Source organism: Leuresthes tenuis, unplaced genomic scaffold (assembly GCF_036924035.1).
Source record: "Leuresthes tenuis unplaced genomic scaffold, fLeuTen1.0.hap1 SCAF_17, whole genome shotgun sequence".
NCBI classification, from domain to species: Eukaryota; Metazoa; Chordata; class Actinopteri; order Atheriniformes; family Atherinopsidae; genus Leuresthes; species Leuresthes tenuis.
Window position 1 is genome coordinate 1,140,302 of NW_027325371.1, and position 20,977 is coordinate 1,161,278.

General features: G+C 49.2%; 2 protein-coding genes across 2 annotated transcripts in view; both read right to left on the reverse strand.

Annotated features, from left to right (window-relative positions):
- jmjd6 (jumonji domain containing 6, arginine demethylase and lysine hydroxylase) overlaps positions 1–20,977 on the reverse strand; it is a 154,358-nt gene that overhangs the window by 9,878 nt on the left and 123,503 nt on the right. The gene's annotated exons all lie outside the window — the stretch shown is intronic.
- The window catches only part of rapgefl1 (Rap guanine nucleotide exchange factor (GEF)-like 1), a 39,182-nt gene continuing 22,932 nt past the window's right edge, over positions 4,728–20,977 (reverse strand). The window contains 12 exon segments of the mRNA XM_072368098.1: positions 4,728–5,376; positions 5,626–5,680; positions 7,133–7,197; positions 10,899–10,986; positions 11,066–11,116; positions 11,329–11,419; positions 13,768–13,946; positions 14,023–14,145; positions 14,719–14,816; positions 14,900–15,067; positions 17,007–17,119; positions 18,680–18,777. Of these exon segments, the coding sequence (XP_072224199.1) occupies positions 5,252–5,376; positions 5,626–5,680; positions 7,133–7,197; positions 10,899–10,986; positions 11,066–11,116; positions 11,329–11,419; positions 13,768–13,946; positions 14,023–14,145; positions 14,719–14,816; positions 14,900–15,067; positions 17,007–17,119; positions 18,680–18,777 (1,254 nt within the window). The 3' untranslated portion in view covers positions 4,728–5,251.

A 20,977-nucleotide genomic window follows, 5' to 3' on the forward strand; every position in this document is an offset into this window, starting at 1 on the left:
AATATCGTCGGTTTTCTGAAGTTTGGGATATTTCATCTCGCTGACCCTGAAAGCCCCGCCCCCTATCGGACCCTTGCTCCGCCCCTTATCGGACCCTTGCTCCGCCCCCTTACCGGACCCGTGTCCTGCCCCCTGCCCGACCCTTGCTCCGCCCCCTATCGGACCCTTGCTCCGCCCCCTATCGGACCCGTGCCCCGCCCCCGTCTGACATCACAGAAATCAGGACTCGTATTGATGTAAACAACCACTTCTGTACAAAAAGAACCAAAAGCAAACAGAAAGAGTTGAGATAGAAACCAACAGAAGTGAACTTTAAGTGTTCAGCTCAGATTATTTCTTTCTTTTACAAATAAAAACACCAAATCAAATGTTTCTCCTTGAGTTAGCGCCGCCTCCCTCCTCTCATACATAAAATAGAGTCTCCGTTAGTATTTGCTTATTTACAGGATCACAATATTTACACTTTGTATTTTTCATGCAGGCGACGCAGCGGACGGCCTCGACCCAGGAGGCCGCCTGCGTCTCTACATCATGGATCCCAGGCGGAACCGGGTCTGTTTGGGTTCAGATAGCTTATGATGATGAGAGGAGGGTCAGGACCTCAGCCTCCGCCCAGAACCGCCGTGGGACCCACGATGAAGCGCCCGACACCCAGGAAGTGGTCCTGAGAGAGCCACCGGCCGACTTGTGATGATCTGTCTTCACTGGGTTTCACACTCTGCCCCCAACCGGGTCGCCACAAAAACCTCTGCTTGGACAAGACCTCGGACAGTCGGACCCGAACGCCGGTTCTGCTCCAACCTGGAACGGTTCGAACTGATTCTGAAGAGTTTTAAACTGAACTCTGAGGGGAGTTCAGATCCGACGGACTTGGTTCTGGAGCACACTGAAGCTGTGGCTCTTCAGACTGGTTTCGAACTCGTGCTTTTTTAGTTCTTTGAACTTTCAGTAAACGGAGGCTGAAGAATTCGGGTCCATTATTTATTATTCATTTCAAATCTTTATTACTTTGTTGCTGCCGCAGCTTAAAGAGCTTCAGCTCCAACAAACACACGTTCGGAACCAGATGTTTGGATCTCGCTTTCAGAGAACTCCTGGAAACTCAAACCGAGTCGTTTGGACTTTGAAGGTCTTGTCGAAGCAGAGAAGCTTTCATCCTGTCCAGAACCACAGTTTATAATCTGAGAGGCTGTAAACATGTGAGGAAACATTCTTAAACTCTGTCAGTCAGAACCTGGTGTCGGACACTGTGTGAGGAGCCGGTTCTGGACGGGATCAGCCACACCAACCTTATACACAGGATGTTATGGTACAGATGGAGGAGAAAAGTTCACCGACCACCAGAGCTGAGAACATTGAGCATCTCGGATGGAATTCTTTCCTTTTTAGTCGTAAACTTTATGAACCACAATCACCTTTTATTCATGCTTCAGGTGTGCAAAGAGCATCTCCAATTCATTCTTTTTCTTATTTTAACTGAAAGGGTTCGTTATTTAATTATTTCCAGCAGATTTAAATAAGACAATTGATCCTTATTGATCCCAAACTGCTCCTTTATGCAGTCGTTTGAAACGACTCGTTTCAGTTCCTGCGCCTTTAAGAGCCCCTCCCTAAAAGCCCAACGTCTCCTGATTGGCCCGTTTCCTGAAGCCTGCACTAGGGGAGTTTGTGCCTTATTTGATGTTTTAAAAATACGATGACATCATAAATAGGACAAATGTTCCCTCATTTTATCCGTCAGATTCAAACATGATTCTTTCGAACTTCATGACAAGAATAGATTGGATGAATCTTTGTTTTTGGTTCAGATCCTTGGACTCGGCCCTCAGGCTCAGCTCAGCCCTGGTGGTGATCACAGCATAAAAACAACAACTCTGTAGATTTCTATTATTAGAGTAAATATGGCTGAAGTGTGATCAGCTGTACAAACACAGAACCAATCGATCGCAACACAACTGGACTCAACTGAACTGAACTCTACTGAAATCGAGAAGAAAGAGTAAACAAAACCTCTCAGTGTCTCTGAGCCCTGAGGTTTGGCAAAAAGTGCTTCGTTGGTGCGAGACGTCGACCAACCAGCTTCACTTCCTGTCGCTCCTGTTATTGCCTCGGACCTGCGGCTGCCCCGAACCGGCCAATGGGAGGCCAGCTTTGTGGGGGCGACCGGGTCCTTCCGTAAAGCCGGTCGGTCGCTCAGGTGTGACAGCGGTTAGATCCAAACGCTGAGAAAAGGAGTTCATCACCTCTCTGGGGTGACGTCATCCCGTGGAAACGGCTGATGGTCACATGATGGTCGTGTTCTTAAAGGACCACACCGTTGTTTTTCCATGTTTTCACTTCAGCAAAGGACCAGGGCCAGATCCAGATGTTTCAGGGCTTTACGAGGATGTGTCGACACGATAAACTGACCCAGCTGAGCCTCATCCAGATGTGACCGCAGTGCTGAGCCTCATCCAGATGTGACCGCAGTGCTGAGCCTCATCCAGATGTGACTGCAGTGCTGAGCCTCATCCAGATGTGACTGCAGTGGTGAGCCTCATCCAGATGTGACTGCAGTGCTGAGCCTCATCCAGATGTGACTGCAGTGCTGAGCCTCATCCAGATGTGACTGCAGTGCTGAGCCTCATCCAGATGTGACTGCAGTGGTGAGCCTCATCCAGATGTGACTGCAGTGGTGAGCCTCATCCAGATGTGACTGCAGTGGAATGTCGACACGATCAGCTGAGCCTCATCCAGATGTGACTGCAGTGCTGAGCCTCATCCAGATGTGACCGCAGTGCTGAGCCTCATCCAGATGTGACTGCAGTGCTGAGCCTCATCCAGATGTGACTGCAGTGGTGAGCCTCATCCAGATGTGACTGCAGTGCTGAGCCTCATCCAGATGCGACCGCAGTGCTGAGCCTCATCCAGATGTGACCGCAGTGCTGAGCCTCATCCAGATGTGACCGCAGTGCTGAGCCTCATCCAGATGTGACCGCAGTGCTGAGCCTCATCCAGATGTGACCGCAGTGCTGAGCCTCATCCAGATGTGACTGCAGTGCTGAGCCTCATCCAGATGTGACTGCAGTGGTGAGCCTCATCCAGATGTGACTGCAGTGGTGAGCCTCATCCAGATGTGACTGCAGTGGAATGTCGACACGATCAGCTGAGCCTCATCCAGATGTGACTGCAGTGCTGAGCCTCATCCAGATGTGACCGCAGTGCTGAGCCTCATCCAGATGTGACCGCAGTGCTGAGCCTCATCCAGATGTGACCGCAGTGCTGAGCCTCATCCAGATGTGACTGCAGTGGAACATGAAAACAACAGCACGGTCCTTTAAGCTGAGCCTCACATGAACGGTCTCCTGAAACAAAAAAGAGTTTTCAGACTGAAACTGTGACGTCGGTCGGTAGAAAACCAGCATCTACGCCCTCCCATCCAGTCGTGCGAGTCCGTGAACGCACCGCGACCGTGTCCGTCAGTCAGTGAGTGTCAGTGAATGCATCATCCTTTAACAGAGCTCAGAGGGGCAGGACTCTGTCTGTCTGATCTTTGCAGGAAACACACCATGAAATCCAGGTGAGAGTCACCTGGAGCCGCAGCTCTTACGGTTCCGGCTCACCCCGATGAGGTGATCGCACGCCGCTTTGTACGATGGCTCGTTTCTCCTCGCTTTGACATTGAGACTTCGTGCCCCTGCAGCTCAGCTGAGGAGAACCAAACCGCCGCCGTTGCTTCAACAATCCTTTCTACATCCTCAGCTGGTTTTTCCTCAATCTGAAACTTTGTTTCCAACCTGCCAGACAGCCTGAGATCAGCAGGAGCCTCCTGTCGTCCGTGTGGTCGGTCGGCCGAATATAAAGCAGCCGAACCCACAGCTCCAAAGACTGCAGGTGCTCCAGTCTTTGTTGCTCATCTTATGTCAGATGACCGTCTGATTGGTCCGGAGCAAGGAAACCGAAACGTGAGGTCAGCTCCCGACACACAGCCGCAGCGTTAAAGCTGAAGGAGCCGAGCGTTCAGAAACGAGCGTTCAGAAACGAGCGTTCAGAACCGAGCGTTCAGAACCGAGCGTTCAGAACCGAGCGTTCAGACCCGAGCGTTCAGAGCCGAGCGTTCAGAACCAAGCGTTCAGAACCGAGCGTTCAGACCCGAGCGTTCAGACCCGAGCGTTCAGAACCGAGCGTTCAGAACCGAGCGTTCAGACCCGAGCGTTCAGAACCGAGCGTTCAGAACCGAGCGTTCAGACCCGAGCGTTCGGAACCGAGCGTTCGGAACCGAGCGTTCGGAGCCGAGCGTTCAGAACCGAGCGTTCAGAACCGAGCGTTCAGAAACGAGCGTTCAGAACCGAGCGTTCAGAACCGAGCGTTCAGAACCGAGCGTTCGCAGCCGATCGTTCGCAGCCGAGCGTTCGGAACCAAGCGTTCAGAAACGAGCGTTCAGAGCCGAGCGTTCAGAACCGAGCGTTCAGAACCGAGCGTTCAGAGCCGAGCGTTCAGAACCGAGCGTTCAGAGCGTTCAGAACCGAGCGTTCAGAGCGTTCAGAACCGAGCGTTCAGAACCGAGCGTTCGGAACCGAGCGTTCGGAACCGAGCGTTCGGAACCGAGCGTTCGCAGCCGATCGTTCGCAGCCGAGCGTTCGGAACCAAGCGTTCAGAAACGAGCGTTCAGAACCGAGCGTTCAGAACCGAGCGTTCGGAACCGAGCGTTCGCAGCCGATCGTTCGCAGCCGAGCGTTCGGAACCAAGCGTTCAGAAACGAGCGTTCAGAACCGAGCGTTCAGAACCGATCGTTCGCAGCCGAGCGTTCGGAACCAAGCGTTCAGAACCGAGCGTTCAGAACCGAGCGTTCAGAACCGAGCGTTCAGAACCGAGCGTTCAGAACCTCCTGGGTGATGCAGGTCAGCCTTTAATTGCATTTCCACTCACATCTTCATGCCCCGGCTGTGGAGATGAGATGGCGGCTGCTGAGTGACGAAGACATGGCTGAAGTTTCCGGGGTTTAAACTGTGGGAGAACAGACTCCAGCTCACATCACAGCTGTAAAACTTGTAAAGTGTGCAGGAGTGTTTTCTGCCGGCCAACACTTCTCTGGGTTTTAACTTCAGGCTCCAGCAGGCGTCCTGCGTGTCAGGCTGCTGGCAGAGTTTGGACTGAAAGGTTGTTTCTTCTCATGTTTGGTGGTTTCAGGTAGATGAGGAGCAGACCTGAGCCTCGGTGTGGGGCTTTAAATCAAAGTTTCTGGTTCTGAAGCCCCTCCTCTCCATCGCACCTATGTGTCTTTGGGCTCCAGCTTGCAGGACATGTCGAACAGAAGGTTCTGGTTGTCGATCACCTGGAGCTGCCGAACGTAGGCCTTCGTCTGCAGGTGGGAGGGGGACGTCTCCGTATCCATGGCTACCAGAAACAGAAAGCCATTAAACTGTCAATTCCAGCTCCTATAGCTGCAGTACCACCACATCACCACCAGATGGAGACAGACCACAGCGTTCTTTGTCATGTTTTAATGATTCAGGACATGGGAACTGTTACTGTTACTGTGTGTGTGTGTGTGTGTGCGTGTGTGTGTGTGTGTGTGTGTGTGTGTGTGCGTGTGTGTGTGTGTGTGTGTGTGTGTGTGTGTGTGTGTGTGTGTGTGCACGTTACCCAGCTGAGAGCTCCTGTACCGTCTGATGTTCCTCACCATCTCGGCGACTTTATGCTGCAGCAGAAGAAGAACACAGCTCAGACATCATGTCTCTGATCACATTTTGCTTCCCTGACCTCAGATCTGACGCCACAAACACCTGCAGGTGGACAACGGGCCCTGAGGCACCTGCACAGGTGGACAACGGGCCCTGAGGCACCTGCACAGGTGGACAACGGGCCTTGAGGCACCTGCAGGTGGACAACGGGCCCTGAGGCAACTGCACAGGTGGACAACGGGCCCTGAAGCACCTGCACAGGTGGACAACGGGCCCTGAGGCCCTGAAACAAAGGGGCCCTGAGGCACCTGCACAGGTGGACTACGGGCCCTGAAGCACCTGCACAGGTGGACAACGGGCCCTGAAGCACCTGCACAGGTGGACAACGGGCCTTGAGGCACCTGCAGGTGGACAACGGGCCCTGAAGCACCTGCACAGGGGGACAACGGGCCCTGAGGCACCTGCGCAGGTGGACAACGGGCCCTGAGGCCCTGAAACAAAGGGGCCCTGAGGCACCTGCACAGGGGGACAACGGGCCCTGAGGCACCTGCACAGGGGGACAACGGGCCCTGAGGCACCTGCACAGGTGGACAACGGGCCCTGAAGCACCTGCACAGGGGGACAACGGGCCCTGAGGCACCTGCACAGGTGGACAACGGGCCCTGAGGCACCTGCACAGGTGGACAACGGGCCCTGAGGCACCTGCACAGGTGGACAACGGGCCCTGAGGCACCTGCGCAGGTGGACAACGGGCCCTGAGGCCCTGAAACAAAGGGGCCCTGAGGCACCTGCACAGGTGGACTACGGGCCCTGAGGCCCTGAAACAAAGGGGCCCTGAGGCACCTGCACAGGTGGACTACGGGCCCTGAAGCACCTGCACAGGTGGACAACGGGCCCTGAGGCCCTGAAACAAAGGGGCCCTGAGGCACCTGCACAGGGGGACAACGGGCCCTGAGGCACCTGCACAGGGGGACAACGGGCCCTGAGGCACCTGCACAGGTGGACAACGGGCCCTGAGGCACCTGCACAGGTGGACAACGGGCCCTGAGGCCCTGAAACAAAGGGGCCCTGAGGCACCTGCACAGGTGGACAACGGGCTCCACCTTTCTTTTTGTGACCGCTGTGCGTCTTTTAAATAGTTTTCTCTCTGTTTTGTGGTTGTTCTGTTCTTATTCTGCATCTTGCTTCTCTTTGAAGTCATTTAGCTTCTCTTTGAAGTCATTTAGCTTCTCTTTGAAGTCATTTAGCTTCTCTTTGAAGTCATTTAGCTTCTCTTTGAAGTCATTTAGCTTCTCTTTGACTGACAGCTCATGCTAACGTCATCCTTTGAAGCTGCAGGCTAGAATCCTTTCAAATGTTCTACTTTGTCATCTGACTGAGCAGCTTTAAGAGCCTCATGCAGGTAGAGAGCTTTGAGTGAAGCCATCTCTGCAGTTTGACCTTCTCTGACTGAAAGCCAGCCGACTCACCATCTTCTCAAAGTTGACGAGTTCGCCGTGAAACGTCTTGCAGCTCTCATGAAGAAACGTCAAGTCTGGAAGAGACAGAAATCGGTCAGAAATACAGTCGAGTCGCAGGATAAAGAAGCAGGAAGTCATGACCTCTCTCTGTTTCACTCCTTCTGTCCATCCATCTCAGGAAAGTCTTTTTTCTGCTTCCACTCGTTTGGGTCAGAACACAGAAGTCTGCACGTGTTTTTCTATATTCATGAGGTCCAACAGCACCAAACCTACCGTACTCTGCATTAAGCCCGTAATGAATCACCAGAGATCCGTTTCACAGCAGCTCATCTGGTTAATGCAACTTTACTGCTTTAACTATACTGCTACATTTACTGTTAGATTCAGGTTCAGGTTCCCAGAGTTTCTAAAAGCAGAATGGGAGGCAGAGCCTTCAGTTATCAGGCCCCTAAAAGCAGACTGGGAGGCAGAGCCTTCAGTTATCAGGCCCCTAAAAGCAGACTGGGAGGCAGAGCCTTCAGTTATCAGGCCCCTAAAAGCAGAACGGGAGGCAGAGCCTTCAGTTATCAGGCCCCTAAAAGCAGAATGGGAGGCAGAGCCTTCAGTTATCAGGCCCCTAAAAGCAGAATGGGAGGCAGAGCCTTCAGTTATCAGGCCCCTAAAAGCAGAATGGGAGGCAGAGCCTTCAGTTATCAGGCCCCTAAAAGCAGAATGGGAGGCAGAGCCTTCAGTTATCAGGCCCCTAAAAGCAGAACGGGAGGCAGAGCCTTCAGTTATCAGGCCCCTAAAAGCAGAACGGGAGGCAGAGCCTTCAGTTATCAGGCCCCTAAAAGCAGAACGGGAGGCAGAGCCTTCAGTTATCAGGCCCCTAAAAGCAGAATGGGAGGCAGAGCCTTCAGTTATCAGGCCCCTAAAAGCAGAATGGGAGGCAGAGCCTTCAGTTATCAGGCCCCTAAAAGCAGAACGGGAGGCAGAGCCTTCAGTTATCAGGCCCCTAAAAGCAGAACGGGAGGCAGAGCCTTCAGTTATCAGGCCCCTAAAAGCAGAATGGGAGGCAGAGCCTTCAGTTATCAGGCCCCTAAAAGCAGAATGGGAGGCAGAGCCTTCAGTTATCAGGCCCCTAAAAGCAGAATGGGAGGCAGAGCCTTCAGTTATCAGGCCCCTAAAAGCAGAATGGGAGGCAGAGCCTTCAGTTATCAGGCCCCTAAAAGCAGAATGGGAGGCAGAGCCTTCAGTTATCAGGCCCCTAAAAGCAGAATGGGAGGCAGAGCCTTCAGTTATCAGGCCCCTAAAAGCAGAATGGGAGGCAGAGCCTTCAGTTATCAGGCCCCTAAAAGCAGAATGGGAGGCAGAGCCTTCAGTTATCAGGCCCCTAAAAGCAGAATGGGAGGCAGAGCCTTCAGTTATCAGGCCCCTAAAAGCAGAATGGGAGGCAGAGCCTTCAGTTATCAGGCCCCTAAAAGCAGAATGGGAGGCAGAGCCTTCAGTTATCAGGCCCCTAAAAGCAGAATGGGAGGCAGAGCCTTCAGTTATCAGGCCCCTAAAAGCAGACTGGGAGGCAGAGCCTTCAGTTATCAGGCCCCTAAAAGCAGACTGGGAGGCAGAGCCTTCAGTTATCAGGCCCCTAAAAGCAGAACGGGAGGCAGAGCCTTCAGTTATCAGGCCCCTAAAAGCAGAATGGGAGGCAGAGCCTTCAGTTATCAGGCCCCTAAAAGCAGAATGGGAGGCAGAGCCTTCAGTTATCAGGCCCCTAAAAGCAGAATGGGAGGCAGAGCCTTCAGTTATCAGGCCCCTAAAAGCAGAACGGGAGGCAGAGCCTTCAGTTATCAGGCCCCTAAAAGCAGAACGGGAGGCAGAGCCTTCAGTTATCAGGCCCCTAAAAGCAGAACGGGAGGCAGAGCCTTCAGTTATCAGGCCCCTAAAAGCAGAACGGGAGGCAGAGCCTTCAGTTATCAGGCCCCTAAAAGCAGAATGGGAGGCAGAGCCTTCAGTTATCAGGCCCCTAAAAGCAGAATGGGAGGCAGAGCCTTCAGTTATCAGGCCCCTAAAAGCAGAACGGGAGGCAGAGCCTTCAGTTATCAGGCCCCTAAAAGCAGAACGGGAGGCAGAGCCTTCAGTTATCAGGCCCCTAAAAGCAGAATGGGAGGCAGAGCCTTCAGTTATCAGGCCCCTAAAAGCAGAATGGGAGGCAGAGCCTTCAGTTATCAGGCCCCTAAAAGCAGAATGGGAGGCAGAGCCTTCAGTTATCAGGCCCCTAAAAGCAGAATGGGAGGCAGAGCCTTCAGTTATCAGGCCCCTAAAAGCAGAATGGGAGGCAGAGCCTTCAGTTATCAGGCCCCTAAAAGCAGAATGGGAGGCAGAGCCTTCAGTTATCAGGCCCCTAAAAGCAGAATGGGAGGCAGAGCCTTCAGTTATCAGGCCCCTAAAAGCAGAATGGGAGGCAGAGCCTTCAGTTATCAGGCCCCTAAAAGCAGAATGGGAGGCAGAGCCTTCAGTTATCAGGCCCCTAAAAGCAGAATGGGAGGCAGAGCCTTCAGTTATCAGGCCCCTAAAAGCAGAATGGGAGGCAGAGCCTTCAGTTATCAGGCCCCTAAAAGCAGAATGGGAGGCAGAGCCTTCAGTTATCAGGCCCCTAAAAGCAGAATGGGAGGCAGAGCCTTCAGTTATCAGGCCCCTAAAAGCAGAATGGGAGGCAGAGCCTTCAGTTATCAGGCCCCTAAAAGCAGAATGGGAGGCAGAGCCTTCAGTTATCAGGCCCCTAAAAGCAGAATGGGAGGCAGAGCCTCCTCCCTCTGACATCATTGTTGTCATTAACTTGTGTTTCTCTCTCTCAGCAGGTATCTCTGGCCTGGTGTTACGCTGCTTGTTGTCCCCTCTTTCCTGTCCTCTCAGCCCCAGCTGGTCCAGGCAGATGGACCCTTCCTGGTTCTGGTTCTGATGGAGGTTTCTTCCTGGTTCTGGTTCTGATGGAGGTTTCTTCCTGTTAAAGGGAGTTTTTTCTCTCCACAGTCGCCTCGTGCAGCTCAGGATGGGTTTCCTCAGCTCGGATACAGTTTTAATTGGCTCTGAATGTATGAATTGGACTGATTTGGAATTTAATTGACTGGATTATGATTATAATGAACTGAACTATTACCTCCAGATGATATTCGATGTAATTTGGACGCTCAGGATGGGTTTCAGTCGTTTCCTCAGCTCGGCTGCTTCCTTCTTTATTGGCTTCGTATAAATTGGATTTGATTGGATGAACTGGGTTGAATTGGACTTTATCTTTGAAGTGTTTTGGGGTGAGAGATGCTGTGATTTTCTAAATAAAAGTGAAACTTTAAGCGGACTGTCGGTGTGTCCTCGCAAAAACAGCAGAACAGAACCAGTTTGAAAGGGAGATTCTGGACCTGGGCCCGTTTCAGGGCCTCAGGAACCGCTAACTGTCAACGCTGGTCCTCACAAAAGTAGAAGAACAGGCCTGTCGCGCAGCTGAAGACGAGTCTTTGAACAGCCGGGATACAGAGCCCATTAATTAGCGAGGGCAGCTAACTGCAGCTTCACATCTGGTTCACAGCTGGAGGCAAACAGAGTCTCAGAGGACCAGAAGATGAATGTAGAAACGAGCAGATCTTTTTCCACCTGTGCTGCTAATCAGAGCTCATCTGAAAACAGCCCAAACTCCTGGGAAATACCATCAACTGTTCAGCTTTAGACGCCCGAGGAGGCGTGGGCTGAATACCTGAAACATTTGCACTTTGTTGGAACAGTTTCTGGGGTTTAGCATCACCTTTGAGCAGCAGAGGGGTGAAGGGGATCAGCGGAGGTCTCAGGCTGGTGATCAGGTCCCTGTAGGACTTGTGGTTCCTGGAGGGGTCCTGCAAGCCGAGAGAGAAGCGCCGTCATTTTAAACCACATCAGTCCTCAGAAACATAAAAACAAGCGTCTTCTACTCACAGCGGTGCTCTCAAACTGCTGAAACTGCTTCCTGAACTTTCCTGGGAGACCCTGAACACACAGAACAACAGATGACATCATCAATATGTCGACTTTTCTGTTTCCAGCTGCGACACCAAGCCTTAAAAACAGAATCAACGTGAACTACAGGACAACAAAAAGGAAAAATACCACAGAAATTAACGTTAATTTGGGTTAAAACCAGCAGAAAGAGACATAAGAGCAGGAGGCCGCCGCCTGTGAGGAGGTCAGAGGTGTCGTACCTCCCAGGTGAGCCGCAGCCTGCTGATCGCGGGGTTATCCAGACCCAGAACCACGGCCAGAAAGGACAGCAGGTCCTGCTGCTGCTTGCAGCTGAAACACAAGAATGAATGTTCACATTCAGGCTGTCCGAGAAGGATTTCACATGGTTCCTCACTGAGTTACTGGCATAGAGCTCTGTAACCTGCTGAGTTAGCATGTTAGCTTTGATGCTAACTTGAGACCATTTTCCAGACGAGTATTTTTAAATGCTTTATCTTGATTTGTTTCCTCTTCATGAATTCTTTACCGTTGCTTGTGTGAAGCACTTTGTAACGCGTTTTAAAACAGTTAATAACAAATAAAGAATGAATGGTTTTGAGAACAGATAGGAATCCATTTGTAGGCTACATCTGTCATTTTGAGATGCTAACTAGACATAAAGTTGACAGTTTTAGAAGCTAACATATCTTTAGACAAACTTATCATTTGTAGGCTACATTTTTCATAATGGGAGGTTAACTTGCCATGTTTTGATGCTAACTTGCCATGTTTTGATGCTAACTTGTCATGTTTAGATGCTAACTTGTCATGTTTAGATGCTAACTTGTCATGATTAGATGCTAACTTGTCATTTTTCAAAACTAACTTTATTTTATGTACAACCTTATAATTTGTAGACTACATCTGTCATTTTGAGATGCTAACTAGACATAAAGTTGACAGTTTTAGAAGCTAACATATCTTTAGACAAACTTATCATTTGTAGGCTACATTTTTCATAATGGGAGGTTAACTTGCCATGTTTTGATGCTAACTTGTCATGTTTAGATGCTAACTTGTCATGTTTAGATGCTAACTTGTCATGATTAGATGCTAACTTGTCATTTTTCAAAACTAACTTTATTTTATGTACAACCTTATAATTTGTAGGCTACATCTGTCATTTTGAGATGCTAACTAGACATAAAGTTGACAGTTTTAGAAGCTAACATATCTTTAGACAAACTTATCATTTGTAGGCTACATTTTTCATAATGGGAGGTTAACTTGCCATGATTAGATGCTAACTTGTCATGTTTAGATGCTAACTTGTCATGATTAGATGCTAACTTGTCATTTTTCAAAACTAACTTTATTTTATGTACAACCTTATAATTTGTAGACTACATCTGTCATTTTGAGATGCTAACTAGACATAAAGTTGACAGTTTTAGAAGCTAACTTATATCTTTAGACAAACTTATCATTTGTAGGCTACATTTTTCATAATGAGAGGTTAACTTGTCATGTTTAGATGCTAACTTGCCATGTTTAGATGCTAACATGCCATGTTTAGATACTACCTTGCCATGTTTAGATGCTAACTTGCCATGTTTAGATGCTAACTTGCCATGTTCAGATGCTAACATGCCATGTTTAGATACTACCTTGCCATGTTTAGATGCTAACTTGCCATGTTTAGATGCTAACTTGCCATGTTCAGATGCTAACATGCCATGTTCAGATGCTAACATGCCATGTTTAGATGCTAACTTGCCATGTTCAGATGCTAACATGCCATGTTTAGATGCTACCTTGCCATGTTTAGATGCTAACTTGCCATGTTTAGATGCTAACTTGCCATGTTCAGATGCTAACATGCCATGTTTAGATGCTACCTTGCCATGTTTAGATGCTAACTTGTTATTTTGAGATTCTAACTTGCCATGTTTAGATGCTAACTTGCCATGTACAGATGCTAACATGCCATGTTTAGATGCTAACTTGTTATTTTGAGATTCTAACTTGCCATGTTTAGATGCTAACTTGCCATGTACAGATGCTAACATGCCATGTTTAGATGCTAACTTGTTATTTTGAGATTCTACCTTGCCATGTTTAGATGCTAACTTGCCATGTTTAGATGCTAACTTGTTATTTTGAGATTCTATCATGCCATGTTTAGATGCTAACTTCCCATGTTTAGATGCTAACATGCCATGTTTAGATGCTAACTTGCTTTATTTTGAAAGGCTTTTTTGCTTTTCTGTGATAATTCGGAGTTAAGAGAGACTAAGAAACAATTTGGTATTAGAGTTTGAGACGACTTATGTTGAGAGGCTAACTCATTATGTTTAAAAAGAGATTAACTTCTTATTTTCACTCATTTTAAGTTTTTTCTGTATCACGTTGTTTTATCATATAATTCTGGGCTTGGTTTGCAGCATCTTCAGATTATTTATCTGAAAAACAAGTTCCTAATAAACAAAAAACAAAGTGTGTGTCACAAAAATGCAGCTCTACGTATTAGAAAATAAATATTACTATATTTGTCCTTCAAAGAGCTGCAACTGCTTCATGATGATTAAAAACAGTGTTTTTAGTGTTTTTAAAGCTAAATGATTTTTTCTGCTCATCAAACTGAAATTTTGTGCATTTTCAAACATCCTGAAGAGATTGGAGTTGAGGCTTTGACTCACAGCGCTGCGATCTTGATGAACTTGCGGAGCAGCTGGATCCTCTTCGGCAGAGACTGACACTGCAGGATCTCCGTGGCGACCCAGTGCTGCACCTCGCTGCAGCGCTGCAGTACCAGCTCCAGGTTCAGGGGGCGCCAGCGGGACTGCTCTCCGTGAAACACGTAGCACACAAACTCCACCTGCAGCAGACAGAGGTGTGCAGTGAGGATCTGCGTCCCGAGCTGTTTAAGCCAGGGTCGTCACGGTTTCACTGACCTCGTGCACACAGCTGAAGAGCTCCCAGTCAAACACCACCAGCTGATTGGCTACTTCCTCTGCCGACATATCGTGAAGTTTGCTGTCACCTGGTGTCCAGTGGATCTCTTCAGGAAGGGGAAGCTGAGAGTGCAGGAAGTGACATCATCAGAAACCTCAACCTGAGCCCAAACATCCTTCAGAAATCACCAGCTGGTTTGTTGTGGTTCTCCTAAAGTATCCGTAGCATTATGGGCCGATAATCACGATTAATCGCATAAAACGCACTTTTACTGGAACTGCACGTCATGTGATGGAAGCCCTCCGGCGATGAGACAATTCAGCGCCGTCTGGAGGAACTTTGAGGCGAAAATGGCCCTGAAGAAAGTCCCGTAACCTTCTGCATGTTTGTAAGATTAAAGCGATTTTTAGCTCATAAAATGACTTTTTTGATGGATTTTTTTACGGTGAAGGACAAGTTTTCATATTTCTAAAGTCCATGTGAGGTGAAGATGTTTGACTTAAAGGTCGAAAGACAACGACTCTCCTTCCAGAGAGCTCAGAGAACAGCCGAGTTTGTACGAATTTACAGTTTTCATGCAGAGAAACGCTCATTCTGAGACGGTTGTCTTTGGCTTCAGGAGCGTAAAACACATAAAAACCTGAGTATTTCAGAAATAATCATGCAATAATTCCACCGAAGGGTCAGATCCTCACCAGTGAGTCCAGTTCTGAGGCCTCGCAGGCGAACAGGTGAGTGTTGACTCCCAGGGTGGTGAAGACGGCCTCATCGCTGGGACGAAACACAGCTTTCTCTGAACAGACAGCCGCAGAGAGACATTAACCCACTGCAGGTAAACCCAGCCCCACACCTGTGAGAGAGTGAGTGTGCGCTGACCTCCGGATGATGTCACGGCCACCAGGATCAGGTTTCCGGGCAGAACGGGTTGGTCTTCGCTGTACTGCAGCTTCTCTCTGACCAGAGCCAGAATCTCTCCGACCCGGCAGGACAGGCGGCTCCTGATGGTGACGTACGAGTGGTCCGGGGTGTAGACCCTGCAGAAGACTGCGAAAAAAGATGGCTGCCGTCAGGTCATGTGACTGAGAAACATCCTCCTGAGTGGAAAAGTAACTCTGTGACCTTCACAAACCACAGCAGAGCTGCTTTTTTACGCTCGTCACTCATGAACAACATGATGTGCACGAGTCTAAACCTGCATGGACCCACTTAGTGCTGCAGGGAGCCTCTAACCGGCGTCCACGCTCAGCTCAGTTAAAGGGCCAGTCCTGAGCCAGTTAAAGGGCCAGTCCTGATCCAGTTAAAGGGCCAGTCCTGAGCCAGTCCTGAGCCAGTTAAAGGGCCAGTCCTGATCCAGTTAAAGGGCCAGTCCTGAGCCAGTCCTGATCCAGTTAAAGGGCCAGTCCTGAGCCAGTCCTGAGCCAGTTAAAGGGCCAGTCCTGATCCAGTTAAAGGGCCAGTCCTGAGCCAGTCCTGAGCCAGTTAAAGGACCAGCCCTGAGCCAGTTAAAGGGCCAGTCCTGAGCCAGTCTTGAGCCAGTTAAAGGACCAGCCCTGAGCCAGTTAAAGGACCAGTCCTGATCCAGTTAAAGGGCCAGTCCTGATCCAGTTAAAGGGCCAGTCCTGATCCAGTTAAAGGACCAGTCCTGATCCAGTTAAAGGGCCAGTCCTGATCCAGTTAAAGGACCAGTCCTGAGCCAGTCCTGAGCCAGTTAAAGGACCAGCCCTGAGCCAGTTAAAGGGCCAGTCCTGATCCAGTTAAAGGGCCAGTCCTGAGCCAGTCCTGAGCCAGTTAAAGGGCCAGTCCTGAGCCAGTCCTGAGCCAGTTAAAGGGCCAGTCCTGAGCCAGTTAAAGGGCCAGTCCTGATCCAGTTAAAGGGCCAGTCCTGAGCCAGTCCTGAGCCAGTTAAAGGGCCAGTCCTGATCCAGTTAAAGGGCCAGTCCTGAGCCAGTCCTGATCCAGTTAAAGGGCCAGTCCTGAGCCAGTCCTGAGCCAGTTAAAGGGCCAGTCCTGATCCAGTTAAAGGGCCAGTCCTGAGCCAGTCCTGAGCCAGTTAAAGGGCCAGTCCTGAGCCAGTCCTGAGCCAGTTAAAGGGCCAGTCCTGATCCAGTTAAAGGACCAGTCCTGAGCCAGTCTTGAGCCAGTTAAAGGACCAGCCCTGAGCCAGTTAAAGGACCAGTCCTGATCCAGTTAAAGGGCCAGTCCTGATCCAGTTAAAGGGCCAGTCCTGATCCAGTTAAAGGACCAGTCCTGATCCAGTTAAAGGGCCAGTCCTGATCCAGTTAAAGGACCAGTCCTGAGCCAGTCCTGAGCCAGTTAAAGGACCAGCCCTGAGCCAGTTAAAGGGCCAGTCCTGATCCAGTTAAAGGGCCAGTCCTGAGCCAGTCCTGAGCCAGTTAAAGGGCCAGTCCTGAGCCAGTCCTGAGCCAGTTAAAGGGCCAGTCCTGAGCCAGTTAAAGGGCCAGTCCTGATCCAGTTAAAGGGCCAGTCCTGAGCCAGTCCTGAGCCAGTTAAAGGGCCAGTCCTGAGCCAGTTAAAGGGCCAGTCCTGATCCAGTTAAAGGGCCAGTCCTGAGCCAGTCCTGAGCCAGTTAAAGGGCCAGTCCTGAGCCAGTTAAAGGGCCAGTCCTGAGCCAGTTAATGGGCCAGTCCTGAGCCAGTTAAAGGGCCAGTTAAAGGGCCAGTCCTGAGCCAGTTAAAGGGCCAGTCCTGATCCAGTTAAAGGGCCAGTCCTGAGCCAGTCCTGAGCCAGTTAAAGGGCCAGTCCTGAGCCAGTTAAAGGGCCAGTCCTGAGCCAGTTAATGGGCCAGTCCTGAGCCAGTTAAAGGGCCAGTTAAAGGGCCAGTCCTGATCCAGTCCTGTTTGCTCTGGGTGTGTCGGTATGTGGTTTGGGTGTCCCAGCCGCAGACAGCAGGTGTATTTACATTTCAGCCGTGTGTGCAGACAGATTATCATGCTTTGTGTGTGCAGGTGGGTGTGTGTCGTACTCTCGTCTGAGCCCCTGAAGGCCTCTCTGGGCTGCAGACAGGCGTCGATGCGTCTGAAGTGTCTGAACAGAGGACGGACCTGCTTCTTCCTGCTTTCCTTCTCCTCCTCAGAGCTGAACGACACAGAAAATCAGCACGATGCAAATTAAATTTAGAAAGTGCAGAAATACAACAAAGACCTAATGAATCCATTCCTGTAAAGAGATAAATATAGAACTGATTACAGCTTCACAGCCCCTTAACTTCACTGATGAACACTGATGGAAGTGCAGAGTGTCGTCTAAAATGGTTCAGATCTGATGACTGAAGCTCTCTTTAAAAGAAAGTAATCTGCCATCAGACAGCACCGGTTTTAATGGCAGATAAAACGGCAGGTGGAACGGCAGGTGGAACGGCAGGTAAAACGGCTGGAACGGCAGGTAAAACGGCTGGAAAGGCAGGTGAAACGGCAGGTAAAACGGCTGGAACGGCAGGTAAAACGGCAGGTAAAACACAGGTAAAACGGCAGGTAAAACGGCAGGTAAAACGGCAGGTAAAACGGCTGGAAGGGCAGGTAAAATGGCAGGTAAAACAGCTGGAACGGCAGGTAAAAAGGTTGGTAAAACAGCTGGAACGGCAGGTAAACCGGTTGGAACGGCAGGTAAACCGGCTGGAACGGCAGGTAAAAAGGTTGGAATGGCAGGTAAAAAGGTTGGTAAAACAGCTGGAACGGCAGGTAAACCGGCTGGAACGGCAGGTAAAAAGGTTGGTAAAACAGCTGGAACGGCAGGTAAAAAGGTTGGAATGGCAGGTAAAACAGCTGGAACGGCAGGTAAAACAGCTGGAACGGCAGGTAAAACGGCTGGAACGGCAGGTAAAACAGCTGGAACGGCAGGTAAACCGGCTCGAACGGCAGGTAAAACGGCTGGAACGGCAGGTAAAAAGGTTGGAACGGCAGGTAAAACGGCTCGAACGGCAGGTAAAACAGCTGGAACGGCAGGTAAACCGGCTCGAACGGCAGGTAAAACGGCAGCTGGAACGGCAGGTAAAAAGGTTGGAACGGCAGGTAAAACGGCTCGAACGGCAGGTAAAACAGCTGGAACGGCAGGTAAACCGGCTCGAACGGCAGGTAAAACGGCTGGAACGGCAGGTAAAAAGGTTGGAACGGCAGGTAAAACGGCTCGAACGGCAGGTAAAACAGCTGGAACGGCAGGTAAACCGGCTCGAACGGCAGGTAAAACGGCAGCTGGAACGGCAGGTAAAAAGGTTGGAACGGCAGGTAAAACGGCTGGAACGGCAGGTAAACCGGCTGGAACGGCAGGTAAAACAGCTGGAACGGCAGGTAAAAAGGTTGGAACGGCAGGTAAAAAGGTTGGAATGGCAGGTAAAACGGCTGGAACGGCAGGTAAAAAGGTTGGAACGGCAGGTAAAAAGGTTGGAACGGCAGGTAAAACTGCTGGAACGGCAGGTAAAACGGCTGGAACGGCAGGTAAAAAGGTTGGAACGGCAGGTAAAACGGCTGGAACGGCAGGTAAAACTGCTGGAACGGCAGGTAAAAAGGTTGGAACGGCAGGTAAAAAGGTTGGAACGGCAGGTAAAAAGGTTGGAACGGCAGGTAAAACAGCTGGAACGGCAGGTAAAAAGGTTGGAACGGCAGGTAAAACAGGCCACAGACGGCGGTCCAAGAGACTTACGGGCAGTTTAAGATCTCGGTCCAGCGCTGCAGCTTCAGGACGTCCTCCACCAGCTCAGGAAAGCGGCTCAGCTCCTGCAGGGCCAGCATGTACAGCTCCTGCACACAGCGACACACAAACAACCAATCAGGCTCCTGCCCGCACAGTTCTGTCACTTAAAGGGAAATGATGCTGTTTTTCTTTCACTTTCAGTCGGACACAGATGGTTCTGATCCTGATCTTCTAATCACAGCTGAAATAACAAAACGTTGGAATTCCCTGATGATTATCAGGAAGGAAGACGTGTAGAGACCCGGCTGTGGTTTGTTCCAGGAAGCAGAGATCTGATCGTGATCTTCAGCAAACCAACAGGTTAACAAACCAGGTTCTGATCAGCTTCATTTCTTCATATTTATCCATAAAAACAGGAAGCAGCTGCAGAGATTCACTGAAACATGTTCAAACCTGAACATAAACCCAGAATCTGAGGCAGAAACAGAGTTTTTATCAGTTCTCAGCAGCTTTAAAGTGAATCTCTGGTCTGAGCTCCTTTATTCTCCAACACAGCCTGAACCCTCTGAGACAAGCTTTCTGTCATTTCTTTAAGGAGTCTTCAGGAATAGTTCTCCAGGCTTCTTGAAGGACATCCCAAAGCTCTTCTTTGGATGTGGGCTGCCTTTTGTTCTTTGCTAAGTTGTCTGTTCTGTGTCGACACAACACTGGTTCATCCCTTGAGTTAGGAGCCTTTTTTCTGCCTGAATGGTTCATAGCTCAGAGTTAAGTGGCTGAACAAAGAAAAAACACTGAAAATGCTCAGGAACAAGGACTGAAGATGAGGGAAAAAGCAGAAAATGTCCAAAGAAAAACTGTGAAAGAGCTTCAGAAAGCTGCAGAACTGCTGATCAGGACACTTTAAAGGTTTCAGAAAGCTGCAGAACTGTTGATCAGGACACTTTAAAGGTTTCAGAAAGCTGCAGAACTGTTGATCAGGACACTTTAAAGGTTTCAGAAAGCTGCAGAACTGTTGATCAGGACACTTTAAAGGTTTCAGAAAGCTGCAGAACTGTTGATCAGGACACTTTAAAGGTTACAGAAAGCTGCAGAACTGTTGATCAGGACACTTTAAAGGTTTCAGAAAGCTGCAGAACTATTGATCAGGACACTTTAAAGGTTTCAGAAAGCTGCAGAACTGTTGATCAGGACACTTTAAAGGTTTCAGAAAGCTGCAGAACTGTTGATCAGGACACTTTAAAGGTTACAGAAAGCTGCAGAACTGTTGATCAGGACACTTTAAAGGTTTCAGAAAGCTGCAGAACTATTGATCAGGACACTTTAAAGGTTTCAGAAAGCTGCAGAACTATTGATCAGGACACTTTAAAGGTTTCAGAAAGCTGCAGAACTATTGATCAGGACACTTTAAAGGTTTCAGAAAGCTGCAGAACTATTGATCAGGACACTTTAAAGGTTTCAGAAAGCTGCAGAACTGTGGATCAGGACACTTTAAAGGTTTCAGAAAGCTGCAGAACTATTGATCAGGACACTTTAAAGGTTTCAGAAAGCTGCAGAACTATTGATCAGGACACTTTAAAGGTTTCAGAAAGCTGCAGAACTGTTGATCAGGACACTTTAAAGGTTTCAGAAAGCTGCAGAACTATTGATCAGGACACTTTAAAGGTTTCAGAAAGCTGCAGAACTATTGATCAGGACACTTTAAAGGTTTCAGAAAGCTGCAGAACTATTGATCAGGACACTTTAAAGGTTTCAGAAAGCTGCAGAACTGTGGATCAGGACACTTTAAAGGTTTCAGAAAGCTGCAGAACTGTGGATCAGGACACTTTAAAGGTTTCAGAAAGCTGCAGAACTATTGATCAGGACACTTTAAAGGTTACAGAAAGCTGCAGAACTATTGATCAGGACACTTTAAAGGTTTCAGAAAGCTGCAGAACTGTTGATCAGGACACTTTAAAGGTTTCAGAAAGCTGCAGAACTATTGATCAGGACACTTTAAAGGTTTCAGAAAGCTGCAGAACTGTGGATCAGGACACTTTAAAGGTTTCAGAAAGCTGCAGAACTGTTGATCAGGACACTTTAAAGGTTACAGAAAGCTGCAGAACTATTGATCAGGACACTTTAAAGGTTTCAGAAAGCTGCAGAACTATTGATCAGGACACTTTAAAGGTTTCAGAAAGCTGCAGAACTGTTGATCAGGACACTTTAAAGGTTTCAGAAAGCTGCAGAACTGTGGATCAGGACACTTTAAAGGTTTCAGAAAGCTGCAGAACTATTGATCAGGACACTTTAAAGGTTACAGAAAGCTGC